Here is a 21286-nt window from a genome sequence, read left to right on the forward strand (position 1 = left end):
AACTGTCTGAATACTACAGCATAGTCAAGCTTGACAAGTATTATGGTCAATACCACTTAGCTTTTGCCATGAAGTTCTAATTGATGTGCCCCCTAAATCAATTTATGGGCTTGAAGAAAATCCAGTTTTCCCAATTATAATTATTATAGCCAGTATTGCTAATGTATGCTTATCTTGTAAATACCCTATTTCCAACACAACAAAGCAGCATTGTAATTTGAATGTCAAACATTGTGAGTTCAAGTCAATGGGTGATTTTACAGTTTGACTTAAATTTCTTGAAAGCACTGTAATTAGCCCCTGAATGGCACTTTGTGAGGCATTACAATGTGAAGTCTGAAATCTCAGACCTTGTTTAGGTCAGGCAACAAGATTAGCAGAGGCCTTCCCATGGTGTTCAGCTACGGGATTTCCCATAAGAATTCTCCTTCCATGGAGCTGGTCCTGCTCCAGGTAGAATGTGGAAAGCACACACGGGTCACGCCAGGCAGTCACAGACAGCTCTTTGCTATATGTGGCATGGCTTAGTTTTTAATTCTAGTCCTCGTAATTTGTGTCTGCAGGCTGATTGGTGTTGGATTAAAGGGCAGGAAAGAGTCAGAGCTAAAGAGATTTGACAAGATGAGCCTGGGAGAGGTGTGTTTGTGTGTGGGCGCTGGTCTATGTGAGAAACACACTTAGGCCGAGGTCAGGTTACAGCGCAAGGTCCGGCAGGAAATGTGAACTGGGCAGGAACTGCATAACAAAGAGAGCTGCTCCATACGGTGCTACCATGCTGTGTTGCTTGCAGCGCTGCACATGTTTTGCGTATGTCTCTGCGTGTTCCTGATTGTGTGTTTAGGTTTGGGTGTTTTTTGGTGTAGAAGGCCTCTAATCAGCAGACAGGAGAGCTTTAGACCGGAGGTTCTCATTACAGTATATCTTGCTTTGCCCAGCCCTTTTTCCGAACACACAAGCTCACACACACCAGCTCACCTACCTTGCTAATGTGTTTCTCTGGGTTTGCAATGGCTCAGACATAAAGACAGCCAACCCACAGACAGCCACCCGCACTCAAAGAGCATTGCGCTGATACCCATGATACCTTCTTTGTGCCCAGACAGAGTGGACTTTTTAGTGGATTCTAGGCATCTTTATGATGCAGTTTGTGGTTTAGGTTTGCTTTGCTGGATACATCTGTATGTGTGTGGCCTGGCATTCCCCCTTCTAGCACGTGTGTATTTAAGTGCATGTGTTTGTGGTGGGTGGTTTGGTTCGGAACTGCGCTTTAATGTCGGTGTGTGCCTGACAAGAGTTTTTCATCAGAGATTTTTATTGTATATTTGCATCGACAGTGCTGTTTTAGTTTCTGCCATGTGGAATAATGTGGGCATGGCCTTCTTTTATGTCATTACGGTTTGCCACCTTAACGTATGGCTAGGTAAACTTGTGCATGCATTGTGCAATTGTTCAGGTAACTAGCTATAAACATGCTAACCATTACATGCCATTGTTTTTAAGTTGATTAACAGTTAAGCAGTCTTGGACCTTAGTCTGTATTTCTTTTCTGACAGGAATGATGATGAGGTTGTGAAAAAGACTTACAGTGGCTTCAGTAGATTGTAGGGCTGCACGATTAACCAAAATTAAATCACAAAGGCAATAAATCACAATTTGCTGCGATTGTAATGCGTATCTTTCAGTGAAGTACGGTTCTGTGATCCGCAGTAAATCTCTGTCCGAAAGGCCAGAGGGCGCTCTTGTGCTGAAACTCCACACATGCCTCGCAGAAGGAACCCAGGAAATGCCTATGGTGGTTGCTGAATAAACAGAAGATTTAACTGCTTTAATTAATTCAACATGACTGATAAACACACAACTATGACAATATGTGGTTTATCAGAGTTTGTAGTACTATAATTTTTATAATGTAAAGTATATAATAATGCAATACTAATCAACATTGCCTTTATCACTGCTTGGAATAGTATGAAATATGTTGCGTGCCTTATTCTGTGTAGGATTTACTTCAAACACTCGATGTAATTAAGTGAGTTTGGAGTAAAAACTTTATTAAATGTGGTATTTTCACGTTCTTTCAGATGGAGCAGCATTTACTACACAGAGCTGTAGTTCACTGACGAGTTACGCAAACAGCCTTCTTATTCGCAGAACGATTTCTTTGATTATTTAATCACGCAATTAAAACATCTGCGATTTATGAACACGATTTTATGTAGCTTGTCAGTGAACTATTGTTCTGTGTAGTAAATGCTGCACCATCTGAAAGCACATGCTGGATCTTTACTAATAATCATAGAACCGTCTTTTCAGAAAAAAAATATACGCATGACAATAACATTAGATTAATCGTGCAGCCCTAGTGGATTGTACTTTTGTTTAACAACATAGCGATTGTTCAGCTGATGAAACGTCTTTCTGAAAAACTTTCAGTAAACAAATGTAGACAAAAAAAATTACCTGATTTAGGAATCAGTACGTGTCTGTGACATTTGTTGACCTATAGAAAAATGACCATTGGCGCCCCCTGTGGCAATGCTGAGAATGCAACATGTAATTATGTTGCTTTATAAATCTGTAATTTCTGAACGTATGAAATGCACTAGCATAGAGCACATTTCAAGCTTCAAAGAGTGTATGAGTTTGCGTGTGCCAAAGATGCAAATTTGCCGCAAAGGCAAAACCTTCATCAATTCTTTCTCTGGCAGTAATGGGGTTTAATTTAGCTCTGAACTGGACTATTTCACTAACTAATCACTATGCGTGCGTGCGTTTTAAGCAGAGATGAAAAAGCACTACGAGAATACAGAAGACACAAGGGCTTTTACTAATGAGGCACAGGCATGGCAAATGAAGATGAGATCTGTGGAAGTGTCCTCACTTTCTCTAATTGGACTGATACTCCTCACCGTCAGGCTGAACATTTGCTTTTTCACTCAAATTTCTCATTCAGGCGCTTCGCTTTGAGTCTTCGTTATGAATTCACTCTGTTGTGGTGTGTGAGATGATTAAAAAGTGCAGTTAGCCTGTGTGTACATATTGAAGTAATGGTGATTTGCTTGCAATGGTGGATTGCTGTGATGCAGGCAGCATGCAGATTTGCTGCTGTCAGGGAAAGAAAGAGACCTCTCTCTCTCTCTTTTCCCTATCTCCTTTTCTCATTGTATGGTTTTGAGGTTTAGTAATTAAGAGTGGGAATCTTTAGGTACATGCCAGTCTGAGTTAGTCACCTTACACACCTTTAACCATTCAAAGTTCAAACGTCATGATGCATGCTAAACGAGACTTGTGTTATAAAAAATGCACTTATAATTAAAGATGGGAACATTTTGACATCTATAACATTAGGATCAATAATACCAAGTTGCTACAAGGTTACTAAGGTTAAATGAAAATGGTCTTTAATTACTCACTCTCATGTCGTTCCAAACTTGCAAGACCTGTTCATCTTTGGAAAACAAATTAAGATATTTCTGATAAAATCCGAGAGCTTTCTGACCCTCCATAGACATCAACACAGCTACCACATTCAAGGCCTAGAAAGGTAGTAAGGACAAGGACACCATTAAAATAATCCATGTCACATCAGTGGTTCAACCTAAAGAAATGAAGTCATTATTTTTGTTTTCTTAGTGCATAAAAAGTATTCTCGTAGCTTTAGAAAATTAAGGTTGAACCACTGATGGACTATTTTAATGATATCCTTACTATATTTCTAGGCCTTGAACATGGTAGCTGCATAAACAAAGGTCTTATGGGTTTGGAATGACATGAGTGTGAGTAATTAATGTTAGAAAGGTCATTTTTTGGGTAAACTAGGCTTATTCCTTTAGCATGGTAAATTGTTTTAAGGGGTAGAACAACTAAAGCTCAGTGATTGTTTGGACTTGCAGAAGCTTCCCGTTGCTGTTGTTTATTGCGTGTCGAGGTGTCGTGCCTGCATTTAACAGATTTGACCTTTTGAAGTGTAATTCCACATTAGCCTTGATTTACCTCTCTAAATACACGCCAGCATCGAGGAACGCTGAACTCCCTGTCCCCCTTTTCCAAGTAGGAGATGCAGCAGAATTTAAATGATGGTATTTATATCTCATAACCTATGTAAATAAAAGCCTGAAAATAGATCTAGCATCTTTATCCACTGAACCTGACAATATTCTGAGCTGTCATGCTGTTTTCTCCAACTTCCCCTACGATTTTGCACAAGGGAGCGGTGTCTTCACCGCATCGCATAATTGAGGCCAACTCATTCAGGCGAGATGGGAAATAAATAAATAAATAAGCGGAGACTGTCTCAGCGAAACGCGCACCGATAGATTTGTCAGTTCTCGGAAATCCTGCGATGGGGGTGACTTTTGCAGTGAGGCAATTCCTGTGTAATAAATTCTAGCAGGGGAATGAATTTAATCCTCCCCAGCTCCCTTTCTCACTTCCCGCACATACACCCCCCCCCCCCTCTCCTCCATCCCCAGCCCATCATCCTCTGCACTCTTCCTCACTCGCGGTGATAAATGAGTCAATTATCGACGGTTGTGCGCAGTCAGTGAAGGAGAGCGGATGTGCCGTTATTACCTGTTGCGGCGCAGTAATGTTGCGGTATTAATCATATTCTAATTTTCCCAGGCCCTCCTGCGCGCTTGCATAAATCTGACGCCTGCAAACAAGTCAGTGTGTGTGTGTGAAGAGCTGAAATACAGCCAAGAGACGAGAGAGAGAGTGCTGTTTGATTGTAGTGGATTCAGTGTTGGTCTGTGGGGTATCTGTCTGTCTGTCTGTCTTTGTGTTTGTTTGTCTTTACATCTAATACATTTGTCTTTGTGCATCTATTTGTCTGTCTCTATCTGTTTATCATGTCTGTCGTGTCTCGTCTATCTGTCGTGTCCATCTATATTTTGATACATTATGTCCACATATCTTATAAATCTCTGTCCATCTGTTTGTCCTCTTGTCCTCTTGTCTTCATTTTCTGTCCTATTCATTATCTATCTATATAGCTGTTGGTTTGTCTCACAGTCTTTGCATCTATTTTTTGTTTCTCCGAGTGTCTGTTTTACTTCTATTCATCTGTCTTTGTTTGTCTTTCTGTGTGTCTTTGTCTCTTTGTTGTTGTTTTTTCGTACATCTTGTATGTGTTGGTTTGGGCCTCTAGCTGTCTTTCTATGATTTTGTCTTTACCTCTAACTTGTATTTGTCTCTTTATATATGTATCTGTGTCTTTCTGCCTGTCTTTTCAGTCTTTCTGTATGTCTCTTATATCATCTGTTTATCTGTCTCTCTTTCTGTCTTGTAAATCCTCTGTGTCTATATACATCTTAGTGAATATCTATCTGTCAATCTGTCTCTTTCTGGCTTTCTTTCATTAATTTTCTATCTTCATTATCTGTCTGTCTTTATATCGATCTTGTCTTTCTATATGTCCTTGTCTGTTTTATTTTTTTGTCTTTTGTATTTCTGTCTCTATCTTGTGTCTCTGTGTTCCTGTCTGTCTTTACATCTATCTATTTATTTATATCTCGATCTGTCTGTCCACATCTTGTTTATATTGTCTGTCTGTGTCCACATCTTTTGTCTTTCTTTATTCAGTTTTTAAATCTCTGTATATTTGTCTTTTTCGGTCTCGTTCATCATCTTGTTTTACATCTACTGTATTTCTTGTCTCTCGGTTTGTGTTCCTATCTCTTTTCTGAGATGTCTTTTTATTTCTCTGTAATTGTCTGGTTTTTGTCTTTGTCATATATATCTGTTTGTCTCTAGGTCTTTGTATTTTTTCTATTTATTTATGTCTGTTCTTACATCACATTTTCGCGGTTTGCCAAAAAGGCAGCATGAATTGTATAGTTTATACACTGCCTCCTACAACTATTAAAGTCTCTTGAATCATTCACATCCACTTATCTTAGATTCAAAAAAGAAATAAAGAAATACAACTCAATACAGCATATCTGAGTGAATACCAAAACAGTCCAGCAGATTCGCTCTTTCAACCAATCCAACAAAACATATCTCTCTTTCTGTTTCTTCTGCAGTCTGAAGTTGGAGTGTGAAAAGCTGGCCACAGAGAAGACAGAAATACAGAGACATTATGTCATGGTAAGACAAACGCGCACACACACCCCAACTTAGTTTTGCATCAGATGCGACACACATCCAAACAGCAGACATCTTTCTTCAGCCCTCAATCAGAAGTCCTCGACTCATCTATGACGGAGAATGAGTTTTCAGAGCTGCTGCCATGTGTCTCAGTGCCCATGGCAGCTATGGGAGCCTGGCATGCCATTTGCTCTTGGCAGACGGCTTAACCCCTTTTCTCTGTCCGTTTTCTTTCTCTCCCTTTTTTTTTTTTTTTTTTTTTTTTCTTCTTGGCTCATAATTTTTTCAGTGTGGGAGTCGCCTAGCAACACCGTGGGCTCTTGGCAGAGCTGGTGAATACAACAGGCAGCTGTCAGGACGGCTTCTTTTATTGCCAGGGTCTTTCTATCCCTCCGTCTCTGTTGTTTTTACCCTTTTCTTTTTACTTGATTCTCTCCATCTAATAAAATTACACTTTTTTTTTTTTTTTTTTTTTTTTTTTTTTTTTAATCCTCCATATCAGAATTTAGCTGAAAGGTTTTTTTTTGTTTTTTTTACTAAAAAGTGAACTTTGTTCATTTATTGACAAGGAACAGACAAGTAGGAGTTTTTTGACCAAGCATTTGAACGACGAAAAGACAAAAAAGTCTTATAAAAAGCAATATTTTGTGAAGAATAAACCAAAATGTATCAGTATTTACTCTCAGACTTGATGTGAGAGAATATTACCAGGGTGAAAGGTGAATATTATTATTAAATCTGGTGTTGAGCTGTGTTCTTTTCCTCATGTGGACTACATTTTTACAAAATACTCACTTTTACAAAATAACCACATATGGGTTTAGGATGAGCTCTAAGCTAATTTCTGCAATTTGTGCAAGGTCTGCTCTTTTTAACAGTGTGATTACATTTACCATTGTTTGGCCAACATTTTTTTGCAACATATTTAAATAGGAATCCATGCAATCAGGAATTTCAGATGAGGGTAAAAGTTTCCTCATAAAGATTTCACAACAGGTTCAGGTTGGTCACACAAATTCGTCACAATGAAAGTGGAAACCTGTTTGGTTTAAGAATAACTTCGGTCATGGGTTGCTATACTGTTGACTGTTAAAAAGGGTCTTTTTCTGTGCTCAAACAGAGGTACACGGGAGTGTTATTAATATAAATCCATGTATATCAGCGGATCTCTAATATATCTGCACATCAAGGATGTGATGGATGCCTGCTTTCAAATGCTGGTGTGTGCTTCTGTGTGAACGCTCAACGTGAAGCGATGATCATTGCAGCCAATCACAGTCATATCTGTTGAGCACATGAACACAATGGCCAATCAGAGGTGTTTAAGAATCTGCTCGACAGCGTTCAAATTTTAGCGGGAAATGGACACTTTTTAAATTTCAGTTCCGACTGATACCGAAGTCGGTACTTTTGACGACACTACGCAGAGTGACTCGATTTCCAAACAAATAATGACACTAATTAACATTAAAACAGCCAACTTGAATACTCCTCCTAGTATTTGTTAGTTTAATGATATCCTTTTCTCTTTTCAGTACTACGAAATGTCCTACGGCCTCAACATAGAGATGCACAAACAGGTAAGTTTGCTGGTTCCCTCTGCTGATATCTTTTGATTTAGCAGTTTTACACCAATTATACTGAAACAAGAATCAACTGTTATCAATTGTTTTATCGTGGCCTCAAAACTTCACGATAATGAGAGATTGTGATATCTATATAAATCTGAAAAAAATGTAAATAATAATAATAAATTATTCTATCAGTCAAATTAATCTTTACCAGGCTTGTATAACGGGTAATTACGTAAGTTCCATGAAGAACAGTAGATTATATCTGTGGGTGAACACGTTTCCACCATTAAAAAAAAAAACAACAACAAAAAACACACCTTTTCATTTTATAATGCTGTCTTATTGATCTTTGTAGTAGGTTTTGACAATGTTTTCCCGATAAATCCTGGACTCCTGCTGAATGATGAATTCATAAATTAATATAATGACAGCTATAAAAAAAAACTAAACAAAAAATAAACCTTAATAAGCCCTTGAAGCTGTTGTAGTTCCATCAAAGCTGGTTCTGATGTATGACGGCTATGAGTGGAATTCCGAAAAATAAACCGTGGAACTTTGACCAATGAGAGGACAGTTTACTTGCACGTGACTTGTATTAACAATTTTGGTCTGTTTAGAAACTTTGCCATGTGAAAGCGAACCGCACCAAGAATAAAAAAGCAATTATGTAATCATTTTAAATCCCTGTTTCGGACCAAAGCAATCGATCTACAAGTGTGAAAGAACCCTAACACTCCATAATGACAATGACGCTGGATTATTGTGTCATGTTATTGTATGTGTAATATTCAGTTTTAAATATTGCCAATACTGGTATATTGTGACAACCCTATGCACGATAACGATATTTGAACGATTATCATCATTGCTGGTATATCGCGACAGCCCTACTTGTTGGTGACCAGACAGTTACTGGTAGCCATTAGTTTTCCTTAGTTGGGGAAAAATACTATGGAGGACCATGGCAGCTGTTTGGTTAATGACTTTCTATAAAAATATTGTCTTTTGTGTTCAACTTGAAAAAAGAAACTTATACAGGGACATGAGTTTATGATGTCATTGCTTCCTTTTTTTTTTGGATGAACTCTCCTTTTAACAATGTAATGCTGTTAGGGAAAGGTTGAAAATATGTGACATTTTTCCTCACATGCAGTGGCAAATAAAAAAAATTTAGTCGTAAGTGTTTTATAATGAAAATTGCATGTTTTCTGAGGGATAGGATGCAACCTTTCAAAGATGGTTTTAGCTAATTAAAGCATCTTCACTAACAAAATATAATAAAAACAAATCGCATCAATTGGTTGTTAGTTGATGGCCCATCTCTAGTCATATGCTGTGCACGCAAACACACTCGATGGTTTTAACGTGGGCTGACGCTGAAGTGTCGGTGTAAAAATGCCTGTTCGGTGACCCATTGTGATTTGTGCTGGAGAGTTTTATTATTCCTTTTATCTTTTGTAGGGTTCATAATTCAGATTCAATTATGCAGGGCTCTTTTTTTTGCGGGCGTTTTATAGTCGAAATCCTCTTAGGTCTGGCCCGTGGCACTTGTTTTAAAATGAATCTGCAAACAAACTAATTAGATCAACAAATAACGTGTCTGCAGTGCACACCCCACCCCCATCCCCCCCTCTCACACACACAAATGAGTGTGAGCGATTGTCTAAAAGTAGCTAGCTGTGACTTTCTCGCTCTCCTTCCTCATAAATTGTGTCTGCTACTGCATCTGCATTTCCCGACCTTCCTCGCTCAGTCTCTCTCTCTCTCCTGCAGATGTCAGGTCAGTTTAAATTAGGTCAGCGCTCTCGGAGCGTCTGTTCTCTCCCTCCATTTCAATTGCACTTCTTTTTTGACATGCTCCACGAATTCCCTTCTCTAATGTAACTCCCCCCTCCTCGTCTTTCTGCATCTCCCATCACTCTGTAATTTCCTTAACTGTGCCTTTCTGCTAGCCTTTTTTTTTCCTGATTTCTCTTCTTTCGCTCCCTCCTCCTTGCCCTCCCCTTTTCCCAGCCTCCCCCACTCTCTCCTCTGAAGATGTCATTTTGTAGTTGCCGTTCCCTAACAAGAAATCATTGTGCTTCCCTGGGGAGGGTTGTGATGGATGGTTATAGAAGAGGTGGGGGTGGGGTCTATTCCTCCCTTCTGGAAAGTCTGGGGGTTGGGGGGGGGGTATTTCTACATCCAGTAATTCAGTGAACCCCAAAATTTAAATATTGTCAGGTTTATTCACCCAATCGTATATTGACATACAAAGAGAGATTTTGAAGAATGTGTTGGTTGCTCTTTTACAGGCAATTACAATTCATTCAAAAAGAATGTGAAAAACGCAGAAAAGTATCATTGAAGTATCAAAATGGTCAAACAAGTGTTATTTTTGCATCACTGACATAGGCCTACTTTTATTTTATTATTAATACTTTGAATAAGTAATTTTCAGATTTAAATGTTAACGGTTTTAGTATTTTTGTGTTTTTTGTTTGTTTGTTTATTTTTTTAATCAATTTAATTATATTTAAATGGGGTGAATTTAGGCAAAGTGGGAGATTTTGTATTTGACCTTTTACAAAAAGCCACCCTACTTTAGTTACTGTTGCTACGTCCGACAACAAACACTACACACCATGTTCTCACACAGTAAAAAAATACATCTCTGAGCAGAGAGGAAACTATATATATATATAATATTAAAGAAATTCTAACAGTAAAATTCAAACAATAAATACCATTGTGTAGTTCTGTAATGTGTCGTGACCGATGGCTGTATTGCCTGCCACCGTCTATGATGTCATCAGTAATATTCAAACGGCCATAATGCTGAGGAAAATAAAAATCCTCAGCTATTGTCTGAAAAGATTCGGACACTTGAACACTTATTTTAAAATAAATAAAAATTGTTGAAAAAAAGTTAATTTTGAACCAAATTTATAGGAAAATGTAACAAACATTTATAACAAAATTCATATGAAAATGTAGCCATGTACAGTAATATTGAAAACTGAGAAGGTGACGCAAAGTGATATTGAGTTGATAATGATAATCGTAATCTGTAAACTTTTGGACACTTAAAGAACACTTATTTTAAATAAGTAATTGTTTAAAAAATAGCTTGCTGTGCTTGTTTATTAATAAAACGTAAAATTAAGTTAATTTTGCACAAAAAAAAAAATTGATAAAAATTATATGAAAATGTAGCCATGTGCAGTAATATTGAAAACTGGTAATGTGACACATTGATATTAAGTTGATAATGATAATTGAATTGTGAAGATTCACACCCCTACTTTTAAGATGGCAGTACTGACATACAGAGATTCCCACTATAAACAAAAAGAAAAACTCTATATCGAGAATTGATTTGGAATCAGATCATTACTCCCTGAATTGGATCAAATCATGAAGTGCCTGAAGGTTCCCACCCCTAATAGATGTACAGGATGTATGACAACATTGTGATGCATCGTTAATCGTAATCAAATCGAATTGTGGGCCTCTGAATTGTAATCAAATCGAATTGTGAGATACCCATAGACTCACTCCCACACGCGCATACATACATACATACATACATGCATATATATTAGTTTATATTAGTAATACTTTTTAGTTTAGTTGAGTTTTTTTTGTGGGATGATATAGAAATATATATATTATTTTAGACCTTTTAGTACTTCAGTTTTACTATTTTTAAGCATTTCATCTAATATTTATATTTATATTTCACTTGATTTCAGTTTTATTTAAATCAGCATAAATTATTTAGCTGATAATAGCTTTAGTTAATATCAAAACTGTTTCTTCTGGAGAATCTAGTGACTTTCTTTCATGAATGTGCGAAAGACAAGTTAATGTCAAGTTAATGTCTTTGAAAAAAGTCAACATGTCATATGAATAATTTTCATATTTTTATGCTGCTTTTGTGTCCTTTTGAATCGTAAAAACTCAGTAACAGTCCCTAGTCAGTTGAATTTCATGGAAAAGAGCGACCAGTACAGTCTTTAAACTATCATCTTTAGTGTTTCACAGAAGAAATGAAGTCAGATGGGTTTGGTACAACATTTAAGTCACTAATTTGTGAGTGAACTATCCCTTTAAGAAAAACATTGTGACGGGTGAGTGAACATGGATATAATAATGTTAGTTTATACCTGTTGGCAAAATAAACAGCCATGGGGTGGGTTGCCCTGAGCTCGGGGGAGCTTTTGTTTTGGTCGCTGGTAAATGATTGCAATAGCCGTAGCATGGCAACCCCTAGCACTGCCTCAAAAGACACAGCAGCTCGATGGGGCGAGACCAATGACCCGCTCACAGAGGGAGGCGTCACTCCTCTCGGCTGGACCGGAGCAGCAGATGCTGGGCATGAATATTTCAGGCATCCCCTCTACTCACTGTGCAACAATTAGCATGAACCAGATGTGGAGGGCTAAAATATTCACTAGCTGTGTGAGGTAGCAGGTTACACACCCTTGCAACGTCTTGTGTGATAGATACGTTTGGGTGAACAGGATTGTATTTTATTTATTTTTTTTACTATTGCTGAAGCATTTTGGTTATTACTGTCTTGTAATTGTCTCAGCTTGGTGCACAAGAAATGTGGACGGGCTGACTGATGCTTTGTGCACAAAAAATTAGCATGTCTCTAATTAGCATTTTTTTTCATGATCTCTTTTGCATTCTTTGGCTTTATGAGGCAAAATGTGCACTGTGTGGCATTGTTTGTGGCATCAGTTCAGTAGATGTGTTTGTGAATGGAAGTAGGTTCTTAAGATATATACAGCTTCAGATTTAATCGCCCCTTAACAAACAAAAACAAATTTGGTTGGTCACACTGATATGTCATTAAACAGAGTGGAAAGTTTATTGTCAGTCATTGCAATGTTTTGATGCCTTAATTATAGTTCTCTCTACATCTGAACTAATGTATAAGTACAACTATTGATGAATAAACATATTAATATTTAAATTATTTCATTTATTATTGACGTCATTAAGTTTTAATATTTATTTATTTTAGTAGCAGTAGTAATACATTAGCTTTGATGGAATAATAATAATAATTAGTATTTTTAGTATTATTACTAATAGTTATACATGTTATTAAATGTTTAATATTATTATTATTATTATACATTTAAGCTAAATCTAAATGTAGTAATACATTATAATATTAATTTATTAGCTGTAGTGGTAGTAAGTTTAGTAATAATTATTATTTTTAATGTGTAAGTACTGTTAGTACTACTGCTAACACCTACTAATAGTAGTAGTAGTAATAAAAAATTATTAAACAATAAAATATTAATAATGACACTACTTATTGCTAATTAATAATTGTTGTTATTGTTACTACTAATAATTATTATACTTATCGAAAATTGCCCAACTATGGTGTGAAAAGTTAATTTAACATTTCAAAAATGTACATTTTGTGTTAAATGAAATCTATTTTTGCTTGCGTTCTGCTTCTGCTTCCCTCTCACTCTCCATATCTCTGCAGACGGAGATCGCCAAGCGGCTGAACGTGATTTGTGCCCAGCTCATTCCATTCCTGTCACAGGAGGTGAGATGAGACCAACACACACTCAGTCCCACAGCTACACATCACGAGACTCACACATGCTACACTGCGTTCAGACGGTCTGTGATTGAGAATTCACTCACTTGTGCTCACACACACACACACACACACACACACACACACACACACACACACACACATATATAATCTCGCTCTTTCTGTTTCTCACACACATGCAATCCTCTCATATTTCCTCACATTCTCTCACAGTCTCTCATTCGGATGCTTCCGGGAGGCCTATTGTTATTCTTGTAAACCCACTTCCACAAAAATGCTTACGGTTTGCCCAAAGCTTTTCCTGACAGAAGAAAAAACAACTTCCCCTCCTGTTTTAAGTGTGTGTATTCATACAAAATGCAGCCCTGTGTGTGTGTGTGTGTGTGAGCATACATGCTTCAAACCGCACAGTACACAAAGACACTCTGGGGTGACCATCTGTCTTGTTTTGTTGCGTGTTTGTTTATCATTGACGGCCATTTTCTGACCTCTGTCCACAGCACCAGCAGCAGGTGGTCCAGGCCATGGAGCGCGCCAAACAGGTGACTATGGGGGAGTTGAATGCATCGATAGGGGTACGTGGACTCCCCCCTCTGCCTCCCACAGTGTGTACTTCCATCTTTTCATCCTTTTTATTTAACACTTTCCTCTTGAGTTGTCATTGCGATTTTCTTTTTTTGGATTCAGTATGGTTATATGTTTGAAAGCGCTTTTGTAACTAGGCTACAGATGTTTATTTGGATAAAAACTAGTTGACTTTTGTTAAGACACATTTCTGTGTTTGGCTAGACAGAATGGGAAAAAATGTATGAAATATTAAATTAGACATAAGTCATAAGCCATCCAGAACATGGCAGGATGATCAAACTATGTGAGATGTAATGCAAAAGATGATATCGTTGCAAATCTGTTGCCTGCATGTTGTACCAAATCCATTGAGCACAAAAAGAGACATTTTCGCTGATTATTTGCACTGCACTTTTCCATACAACGATAAAAAGCAGTGCTCACTGTGACCTTGTCTGTCTTTTTAAGAGACAATAGCTGGCTTTCCATTACAAATTTTGAAAAAGTTAACATTTATTTCGTGTTCTGTGTTTTGGCGTTGGTTATGTTTGAAAGTGTGCAAAATAACTCTTTCGTAACTAGGCTATGGATATGTTTGAATATTTTTTTAATTTGGCCTAACAACTGGTCAACTTATCCATGTTAAGGAAGCGCAATATAATTAGACTAGCTCTCTGCACCTCAGTCGGATACATCTTTTAAGGTGTGTACATAAGTCACATTTCTGTGCTAATCTTGATAGAACTGGGAGAAGTTTGTAATTTTTTTTTACGTTAACAAACCAAAGCAATTTTTTTATTTTGCTAATTCTTCACACTGCAGCTTTCCATTCAACAATAAAAACCAAACAGAGTTCATGGTGACCTGATCTGTTCTTCTTTTAAGTGCCTGCATCTCCAAAAGGGCAAAAAAGGTCCTTTCAACTTGTGCGCTGTTTGCAAAGACTTCAAACGTTTTTTTTTTCCGAAAGCTTGTTTTTGAAATTCATGAAAACTGCATCAGCGTTATTCCCGGCCCAAAACGGTATTGAATTGTCTTTATCTACTAATGCAACATTATGTTTGTATCCGTATGCAAATTTTGACACATGGGAAAATCATCGGTAAATGGCGACTTTCATATTCTTTCTCGCACATAAACTGTCCTATTGCTTCAGACGACGGCTGGTATTTTTTTGGAGTGTTTGGACAAAGAAACATTGTGTGGAAAAGTGGACAGTGCAAATTATAAAAAATAACAGCATACAGGTTTGGAACAACTATCTTTTGTCTTTAGCGCCCAGTAGCATGAGCTGTGAGTGGAGACTAGTTGAGTGTGTGTCTGGCCACCAGTTGACATTTAGCTGTGAAGCATTTACAGTTCTTCATATATGATTTGCCGTATTTTTATTCACTTTGGTCTGTTGCATTTTGATTTATCTCATGGCAGTCATCAGCTTCAAATGATTTTAATTGTTTTATTTTGGGGTGATTTATTAGTGAATGCTGCAGCAACGCTGTTCCTCGAACCCATTCGGTCGACTCCTGTGTGACTGACTCCCTCACTCCCGGGACACTGGGATTCATTCCCTTTGTAACTCTGGTGCAGATCCAAGTCTTAACTGTGTTGTGTGTTTTTTCTCTCTCTATCCCTTTCCTCTCATCTCTCTCTCCTCCTCCTCATGCTCTCTTCATTTCCTCTGGCTATCTGTTTCTTCACTCCACTTCCATCTCGGCCTCTGTGTCACTCTCTTTTATCTCCCACACTCTCCATCTTTTTTTTCCCTCTCTATCTGAACCCCCCCCCCCCCACACGCTTCATCCCTCCATCATCCTCTTCCTCTCTTTCCCTCTAGCAACAGCTGCAGGCCCAGCACCTTTCCCAGCATGCTGCCCAGGGGCTGGCCATGGCCCCTCACCCCTCCGGCCTGCCTCACCCGGGACTGGCTCTGGGGGGCGGCTCTGGGCTGCTGGCCCTTTCCGGGGCCCTCGGGGCCCAGCTGGCCTCTAAAGATGAGCGAGCCCATTTGGAGGCTGTGGCAGCGGCAGCCGCAGCCGAACAGCACAGAGGTATAACAAATAAAATCATACTGACAGAGCACTTGACTGGTTTATTAACACCAGGCACAGAACTATCAAGTGCAGTTATAATGGTGCAATGTTTTAATCGGTGGGATTACAATGAATGCGTAATCGGATCCATCTTTCAGAGCAAGCAGAGACCAAATGTTTTCAAATTAATGTCTGTATGTGCATGATGAAGCCGAGTGTCAAATACATTATCTAGCTCTGTTAGTTTGAAACCGTACCAGACTGGTTTTCACAGTCAGTCAAAAGTACATGTAAATGCATGCACGTATTATAGTTATAACGTCTCACTCCTTCTCTTTTTACCTGTATGTACTCATTAATCTAGAAATGTGAAGTCTTCAATTTTAGTACATTACTCTTTAGGGCTACTAATACATTTTCTGATAAAAAAAAAACTTAAAAATGTGATATAAATAAATAGTAAAAAAACTCTAGGTTTGCTGCATTTGTAGAATTGCACAATTTGGCCAAAATTTTTATTATTTTTTGTCAATTTAGCTAAATAATAATAGTAATTAATAGTAGTATTTTAATATAAATAATAAAAAATAGAGATATTATTAGTATTATATTTCAATGAAAAATAAAACCATAAAAACTACTAATGAGCATCTTGTTTAGAGTCGCGCCACTTTTTTCGCTAATCACATTGAGCCATATTGTGATTTTGGTTTTATTTTGATAAATCTTGCATCTTAATTACTAATCCCATAATGTTTTTTTTATAAACTCGATTTATGAATCGCCTCAACAAGCCAGATGATGTTTTCTAAAATTTAGTGAAAAATGTTCAGTCTATAGTCGTGGTTTACATTCGTCACTATAGTGTCGTGACATTCCTGTGAAATTTTGTTTGAAATTATCTTTCTGTTGGTTAATCCACCAACTTGAACATGTGCGAAGTTTGTGTGGGGAGCTTTTTTTGGCTCTAACATAAAGATTATTTCATATGATTAATGACTATAGATCACCCACAAAAATGTGCTGAACAGCGATAAAGTGTGACCGCACCTTAACAATTTAGACTTAAAGATTAAAATATCATAGACCAGACTTAAGTGATCTCCTAAAAAGATGCTGGCATTGCACTGCACTACCGTATTTTCCGGACTATAAGTCGCACTTTTTTTCATAGTTTGGCTGGTCCTGCGACTTATAGTCAGGTGCGACTTATCAAAATTTATTTGACATGACCCAAGAGAAATGAACCAATAGAAAACATTACCGCCTCCAGCCGCCAGAGGGCGCTCTATGCTGCTCAGTGCTCCTGTAGTCTACACTGAAGACATAGAGCGCCCTCTCGTGGCTGTAGACGGTATTGTTTTCTCTTGATTCTTGGTTCTAAATAAATGCGACTTATAGTCCAGTGCGACTTATGTGTTTTTTTCCTCATCATGACGTATTTTTGGACTGATGCGACTTATACTCAGGTGCGACTTATAGTCCGAAAAATACGGTAATCACATTTTCTTTATTAGACTTAAACTCTACCCTGAAATGTTGTTGTTTTTTTTTTTATCTGTCAGCTCATGTATCATCAATGAAACATGAAAGAGTGGGAACTGAAGGAAATATGCTTTTGTTATTAATAGCGCTGTGCTAATTGTTTTGTCTGGTGGAGGGGTGAGTTTTGTCTAACCGCCATAGTCACATTGTTTGTTTTTTGGTTTGTTTTGACTGGCTGCGGGGACGTTTACCTGCCCTTCCCATGATCCCCACAGACCGTGAACCTGGACCAGTGAGTATCAGTAGTATCCGTCCGTTTTCTCTCTCCGTCTCTTTCTAGTTGAGCTCCTCTCAGTGCAGACTGTCATGCATTAGGCGTCTCTATCGCCTGTGGGTCCAGCAGTTATGGAGCTGATTTGATTTATCCCTCGTCTCCTACATCATTATCTCCCTTCTTCCCGCTCACACACACACACACTTACACGCACATCCTCTGCCTCTCTCTCTCCGCCGTTCTCCCTTTCCCCTCTCATTTTCTCATCTTCCTCTTCCAGAGTTCACTTTCTAACGGAGACAAAGGCAGGCCTTCAGACTACCTCAGCAACGGAAAAAAGAGAAAAGCAGATGAGAAGGAGTTTATGACCGACTACGTAAGTGTTAAATATGCTTCATCCTTTTATGAATCATCCAAACGATCTTTATCTGATTTAAGCATATGTAGGGAATAAATAAAGAGTCGCTTAACTCTGAAGCATTTTTTCTCATTCAGGGCAGCGACGCGGAGAAGAGCGATGACAATTTGGTCGTTGACGAGGTCGGTTTACATTAAAGAAGGAACTTAAAATCGAGGCTGACTGTGTTTTCTCCTGATTAATCCATCATGCGCACCGTGTTCCCTCAGGACCCTTCTTCTCCAAGGAGTGTGCAGTCGTACTCCTCCAGAGAGAACGGATTAGATAAACTCCCTCCTTCCCGTAAGGAGGCTCTGCCCCAGGCCAGTCCGACCTCGCTGGCTTCCTCCAGCAGTGCTGCTTCCCCTTCACGCAGCAAGGAGCCTCCACCGGTACACACTTAAAAACACACCCAAACATGTCTGTTTGATGTTAAACGAAAGCATTTCTCATTTAACAAACTAGTTCCTTCACCTCCCCCAAACTAAAGTCTCTCACTGCCCTTAACTGCGACACTGTTTTCTTTATTTGCACAAAAAGACGCACTTTCCTCTGCAGCGTCACACATCCCTCATCTTGCTTGTGCTAGAATCACAAAGAGTTACAGTTCCCGCTCAAGTTATTCCCAGTTCTTTTTCATTGAATATATATATACCTTGCTTGAATAATTAATGTGTGTAAATGCCTTCCAGAGAGAGAAGTCCAGCACTCCAGGGATGAAGCCTGGCACGCCCATGTCCCAGGAGGGGTCCACCCCAGGCCCTAGCGTTCCTCCGCAGATCCGCCCCGTTCCTGGGAAGCCAGGCATTGACCCTCTTGGTAAGATCCTGTTATCCTGATAGTCCTAGTCTGTAGTGACCGAATGACTTGAGTGTTTCATTCAGCCTGGTTTGAAAACCCTTATTGAAGGTTGATGGCTAGTCCGCCAGCAGAGGGCAGTAGTGGTCTTCCTGTTTCTGAGAGGTGGTCTTGTTTTAATTGTATCATCTTGCTGAGCTTGTGTCCTTGGAGGCTGTGTAATTGTTGAAAGCGTTCTTGAGGTTCATATAAATGGGGTCAAAGACATGACACTGTTGTTGTTTTTTTTGTCAGGATCTTTTAATTTATTCTAAAATTAAAAACGAAGTTCATACATACAGTGATTTGAACGCACCTTCTGTCATGCGCACGTTTTTAATTTTTACTTTTAATATTTTTGAGGGTACAAGTCCAAATGGAAGTATGGTCTAACTGTCTTGATATCATAAAGAAGAAAAAAAAAATCCTCAATGGAAAAATTAAATTCTGGATAACCTCAAGTAGTTTGGGATAAATGTCAAATGCTAAAAAAATAAAAATAAAAAATAAAAATACTTTAGTTTAGAATAATCGATTTATTTCTCAAAAAGGTTTGGCATAATCTTATTACTCAAAAAAAAAAAAAGGCAGTTTGGCATAACTGTTGTATTTATATAAAAAATGCATGTAATACTTAGCAACATTCTTTTATTATTTGTTTTTTAAAACAAGCAAAATATGAAAAATTTAAATATTTGACAATGTTTTGTCTCCTAAATCAAAGTCATGTGGTAAATAATAGAAATGTTCATGATACTACTAAAATGTTTAACAATGAAAAATAAATATTTAAAACTTAATAAATGTATACTAATGAAGAAATCTTTCACATTTTTCTCAATAAATTCTTTATTTATAATATATTTCAGCATTGAGAAGAAACCTTGCTTGTCTTTTCTTCTTGTCTATTTCTTAAGTTCAATTCCTGTAAACTTTTTCTAAACCTCTATTTCTGGATTTCTTAGCGTTAGGTCTGAGGAACCCGTTGGCGGTGCAGGGCGCGTACCCCCCCGGTGCATTTGGCCTTCCTCCCCCGGGAGTTAACGGAGAGTTGGCTGGAGCCGCAGGATACGGTGCCGGTCTCCACCTCGTCTCCCCTCAGATGAACGGCTCAGCTGCTGTCGCCGCTGCTGCAGCCGCCGCTGGATACGGACGCTCACCTGTGGTACTAAGGACAAAACAGGTTACATTAACCCTGTGCCTTTATGCTTCAGTCTCTTTAAATCTCTGCTTTCTTGCTTTTGAAGGTGGGCTACGAGTCTCCTCACCCCCATATGAGGGTACCAGGGTTACCTGCTAGTCTGCAGTCGGCAGCTTCTGGAAAGCCGTAAGTTTCCAATGCCAGTTCCTCTCGACGTCAGATGGACTCCATAGTCCAATCTGTCTTAAACTAAATCCTAATAATAAGACTTTCACCCCCCCAGTGCTTACTCGTTCCACGTGAGCGCAGACGGTCAAATGCAGCCGGTGCCCTTCCCTCCTGACGCCCTCCTCGGGCCTGGCATCCCACGTCACGCCCGTCAGATCCACACCCTCAGTCATGGAGAGGTGGTGTGCGCGGTCACCATCAGCACCTCCACGCGTCACGTCTACACCGGCGGGAAAGGCTGCGTCAAAGTGTGGGACATCAGCCAACCGGGCAGCAAGAGTCCAATGGCCCAACTGGACTGTTTGGTGAGATCTGCGTCACGTTAAACTCTTCTTGTAGTTGGTACCCCGCCATCCTAGTTGGACTAAATAAAGTCTATTCTTTCGTTCAATCAGAATCGAGACAATTATATCCGGTCATGCAAGCTCCTTCCAGATGGGCGGACTCTGATAGTCGGGGGCGAGGCCAGCACGCTGTCAATCTGGGACTTGGCCACGCCCACTCCGCGCATCAAAGCCGAATTGACGTCCTCGGCTCCGGCCTGCTACGCTCTGGCCATCAGTCCCGACAACAAGGTCTGCTTCTCCTGCTGCAGCGACGGAAACATCGTGGTCTGGGACCTGCACAACCAGACGCTCGTCAGGTATCTACAGACTCCTGCTGGTGAGAGAGACCACCTTCATCTTCCTGAAGTCATGTGATGTCCTTGTGTCGCCCTCTACAGGCAGTTCCAAGGTCACACGGATGGAGCCAGTTGTATCGATATTTCCAACGACGGGACCAAACTGTGGACAGGGGGTCTGGACAACACCGTGCGCTGCTGGGACCTGAGAGAGGGTCGACAGCTGCAGCAGCATGACTTCACCTCACAGGTACTGCAGCTCAGAGGAAACACAGGAAATGTAGTTGTATATTTCTCAATTTGAAGAGTTTTCATGCATCTCCAGCTACGTCCACATTTATCAGAATAAATTGGAAAATGCATCTTTTTCCACATTGAGATGGAAACAGGTTTTTGAAGACATTCTCAAGTGCATACATTTGAAAGCTGTTTTCATGTGATCGTGTCTGATGCATTGTGTTTCTGT

General features: G+C 39.1%; 1 protein-coding gene across 4 annotated transcripts in view; it reads left to right on the forward strand.

Annotated features, from left to right (window-relative positions):
* The window catches only part of tle2a (TLE family member 2, transcriptional corepressor a), a 32376-nt gene that overhangs the window by 8533 nt on the left and 2557 nt on the right, over nucleotides 1–21286 (forward strand). Inside the window, exons 3-17 of one of the 4 annotated variants that reach the window (XM_052589269.1) lie at nucleotides 6027–6090; nucleotides 7626–7670; nucleotides 13162–13224; nucleotides 13740–13844; nucleotides 15641–15854; nucleotides 17597–17613; nucleotides 17876–17971; nucleotides 18091–18135; nucleotides 18223–18384; nucleotides 18685–18811; nucleotides 19795–19994; nucleotides 20077–20156; nucleotides 20254–20503; nucleotides 20594–20841; nucleotides 20923–21070. In XM_052589269.1, the coding sequence (XP_052445229.1) occupies nucleotides 6027–6090; nucleotides 7626–7670; nucleotides 13162–13224; nucleotides 13740–13844; nucleotides 15641–15854; nucleotides 17597–17613; nucleotides 17876–17971; nucleotides 18091–18135; nucleotides 18223–18384; nucleotides 18685–18811; nucleotides 19795–19994; nucleotides 20077–20156; nucleotides 20254–20503; nucleotides 20594–20841; nucleotides 20923–21070 (1864 nt within the window). Of the gene's footprint in view, nucleotides 1–6026; nucleotides 6091–7625; nucleotides 7671–13161; nucleotides 13225–13739; nucleotides 13845–15640; nucleotides 15855–17550; nucleotides 17614–17875; nucleotides 17972–18090; nucleotides 18136–18222; nucleotides 18385–18684; nucleotides 18812–19794; nucleotides 19995–20076; nucleotides 20157–20253; nucleotides 20504–20593; nucleotides 20842–20922; nucleotides 21071–21286 lie in introns of all 4 variants that reach the window. The other 3 variants (XM_052589267.1, XM_052589268.1, XM_052589270.1) reach the window with 3 other exon arrangements.

The sequence above is a fragment of the Carassius gibelio genome, chromosome B22 (genome assembly GCF_023724105.1).
Source record: "Carassius gibelio isolate Cgi1373 ecotype wild population from Czech Republic chromosome B22, carGib1.2-hapl.c, whole genome shotgun sequence".
Lineage (NCBI taxonomy): Eukaryota > Metazoa > Chordata > Actinopteri > Cypriniformes > Cyprinidae > Carassius > Carassius gibelio.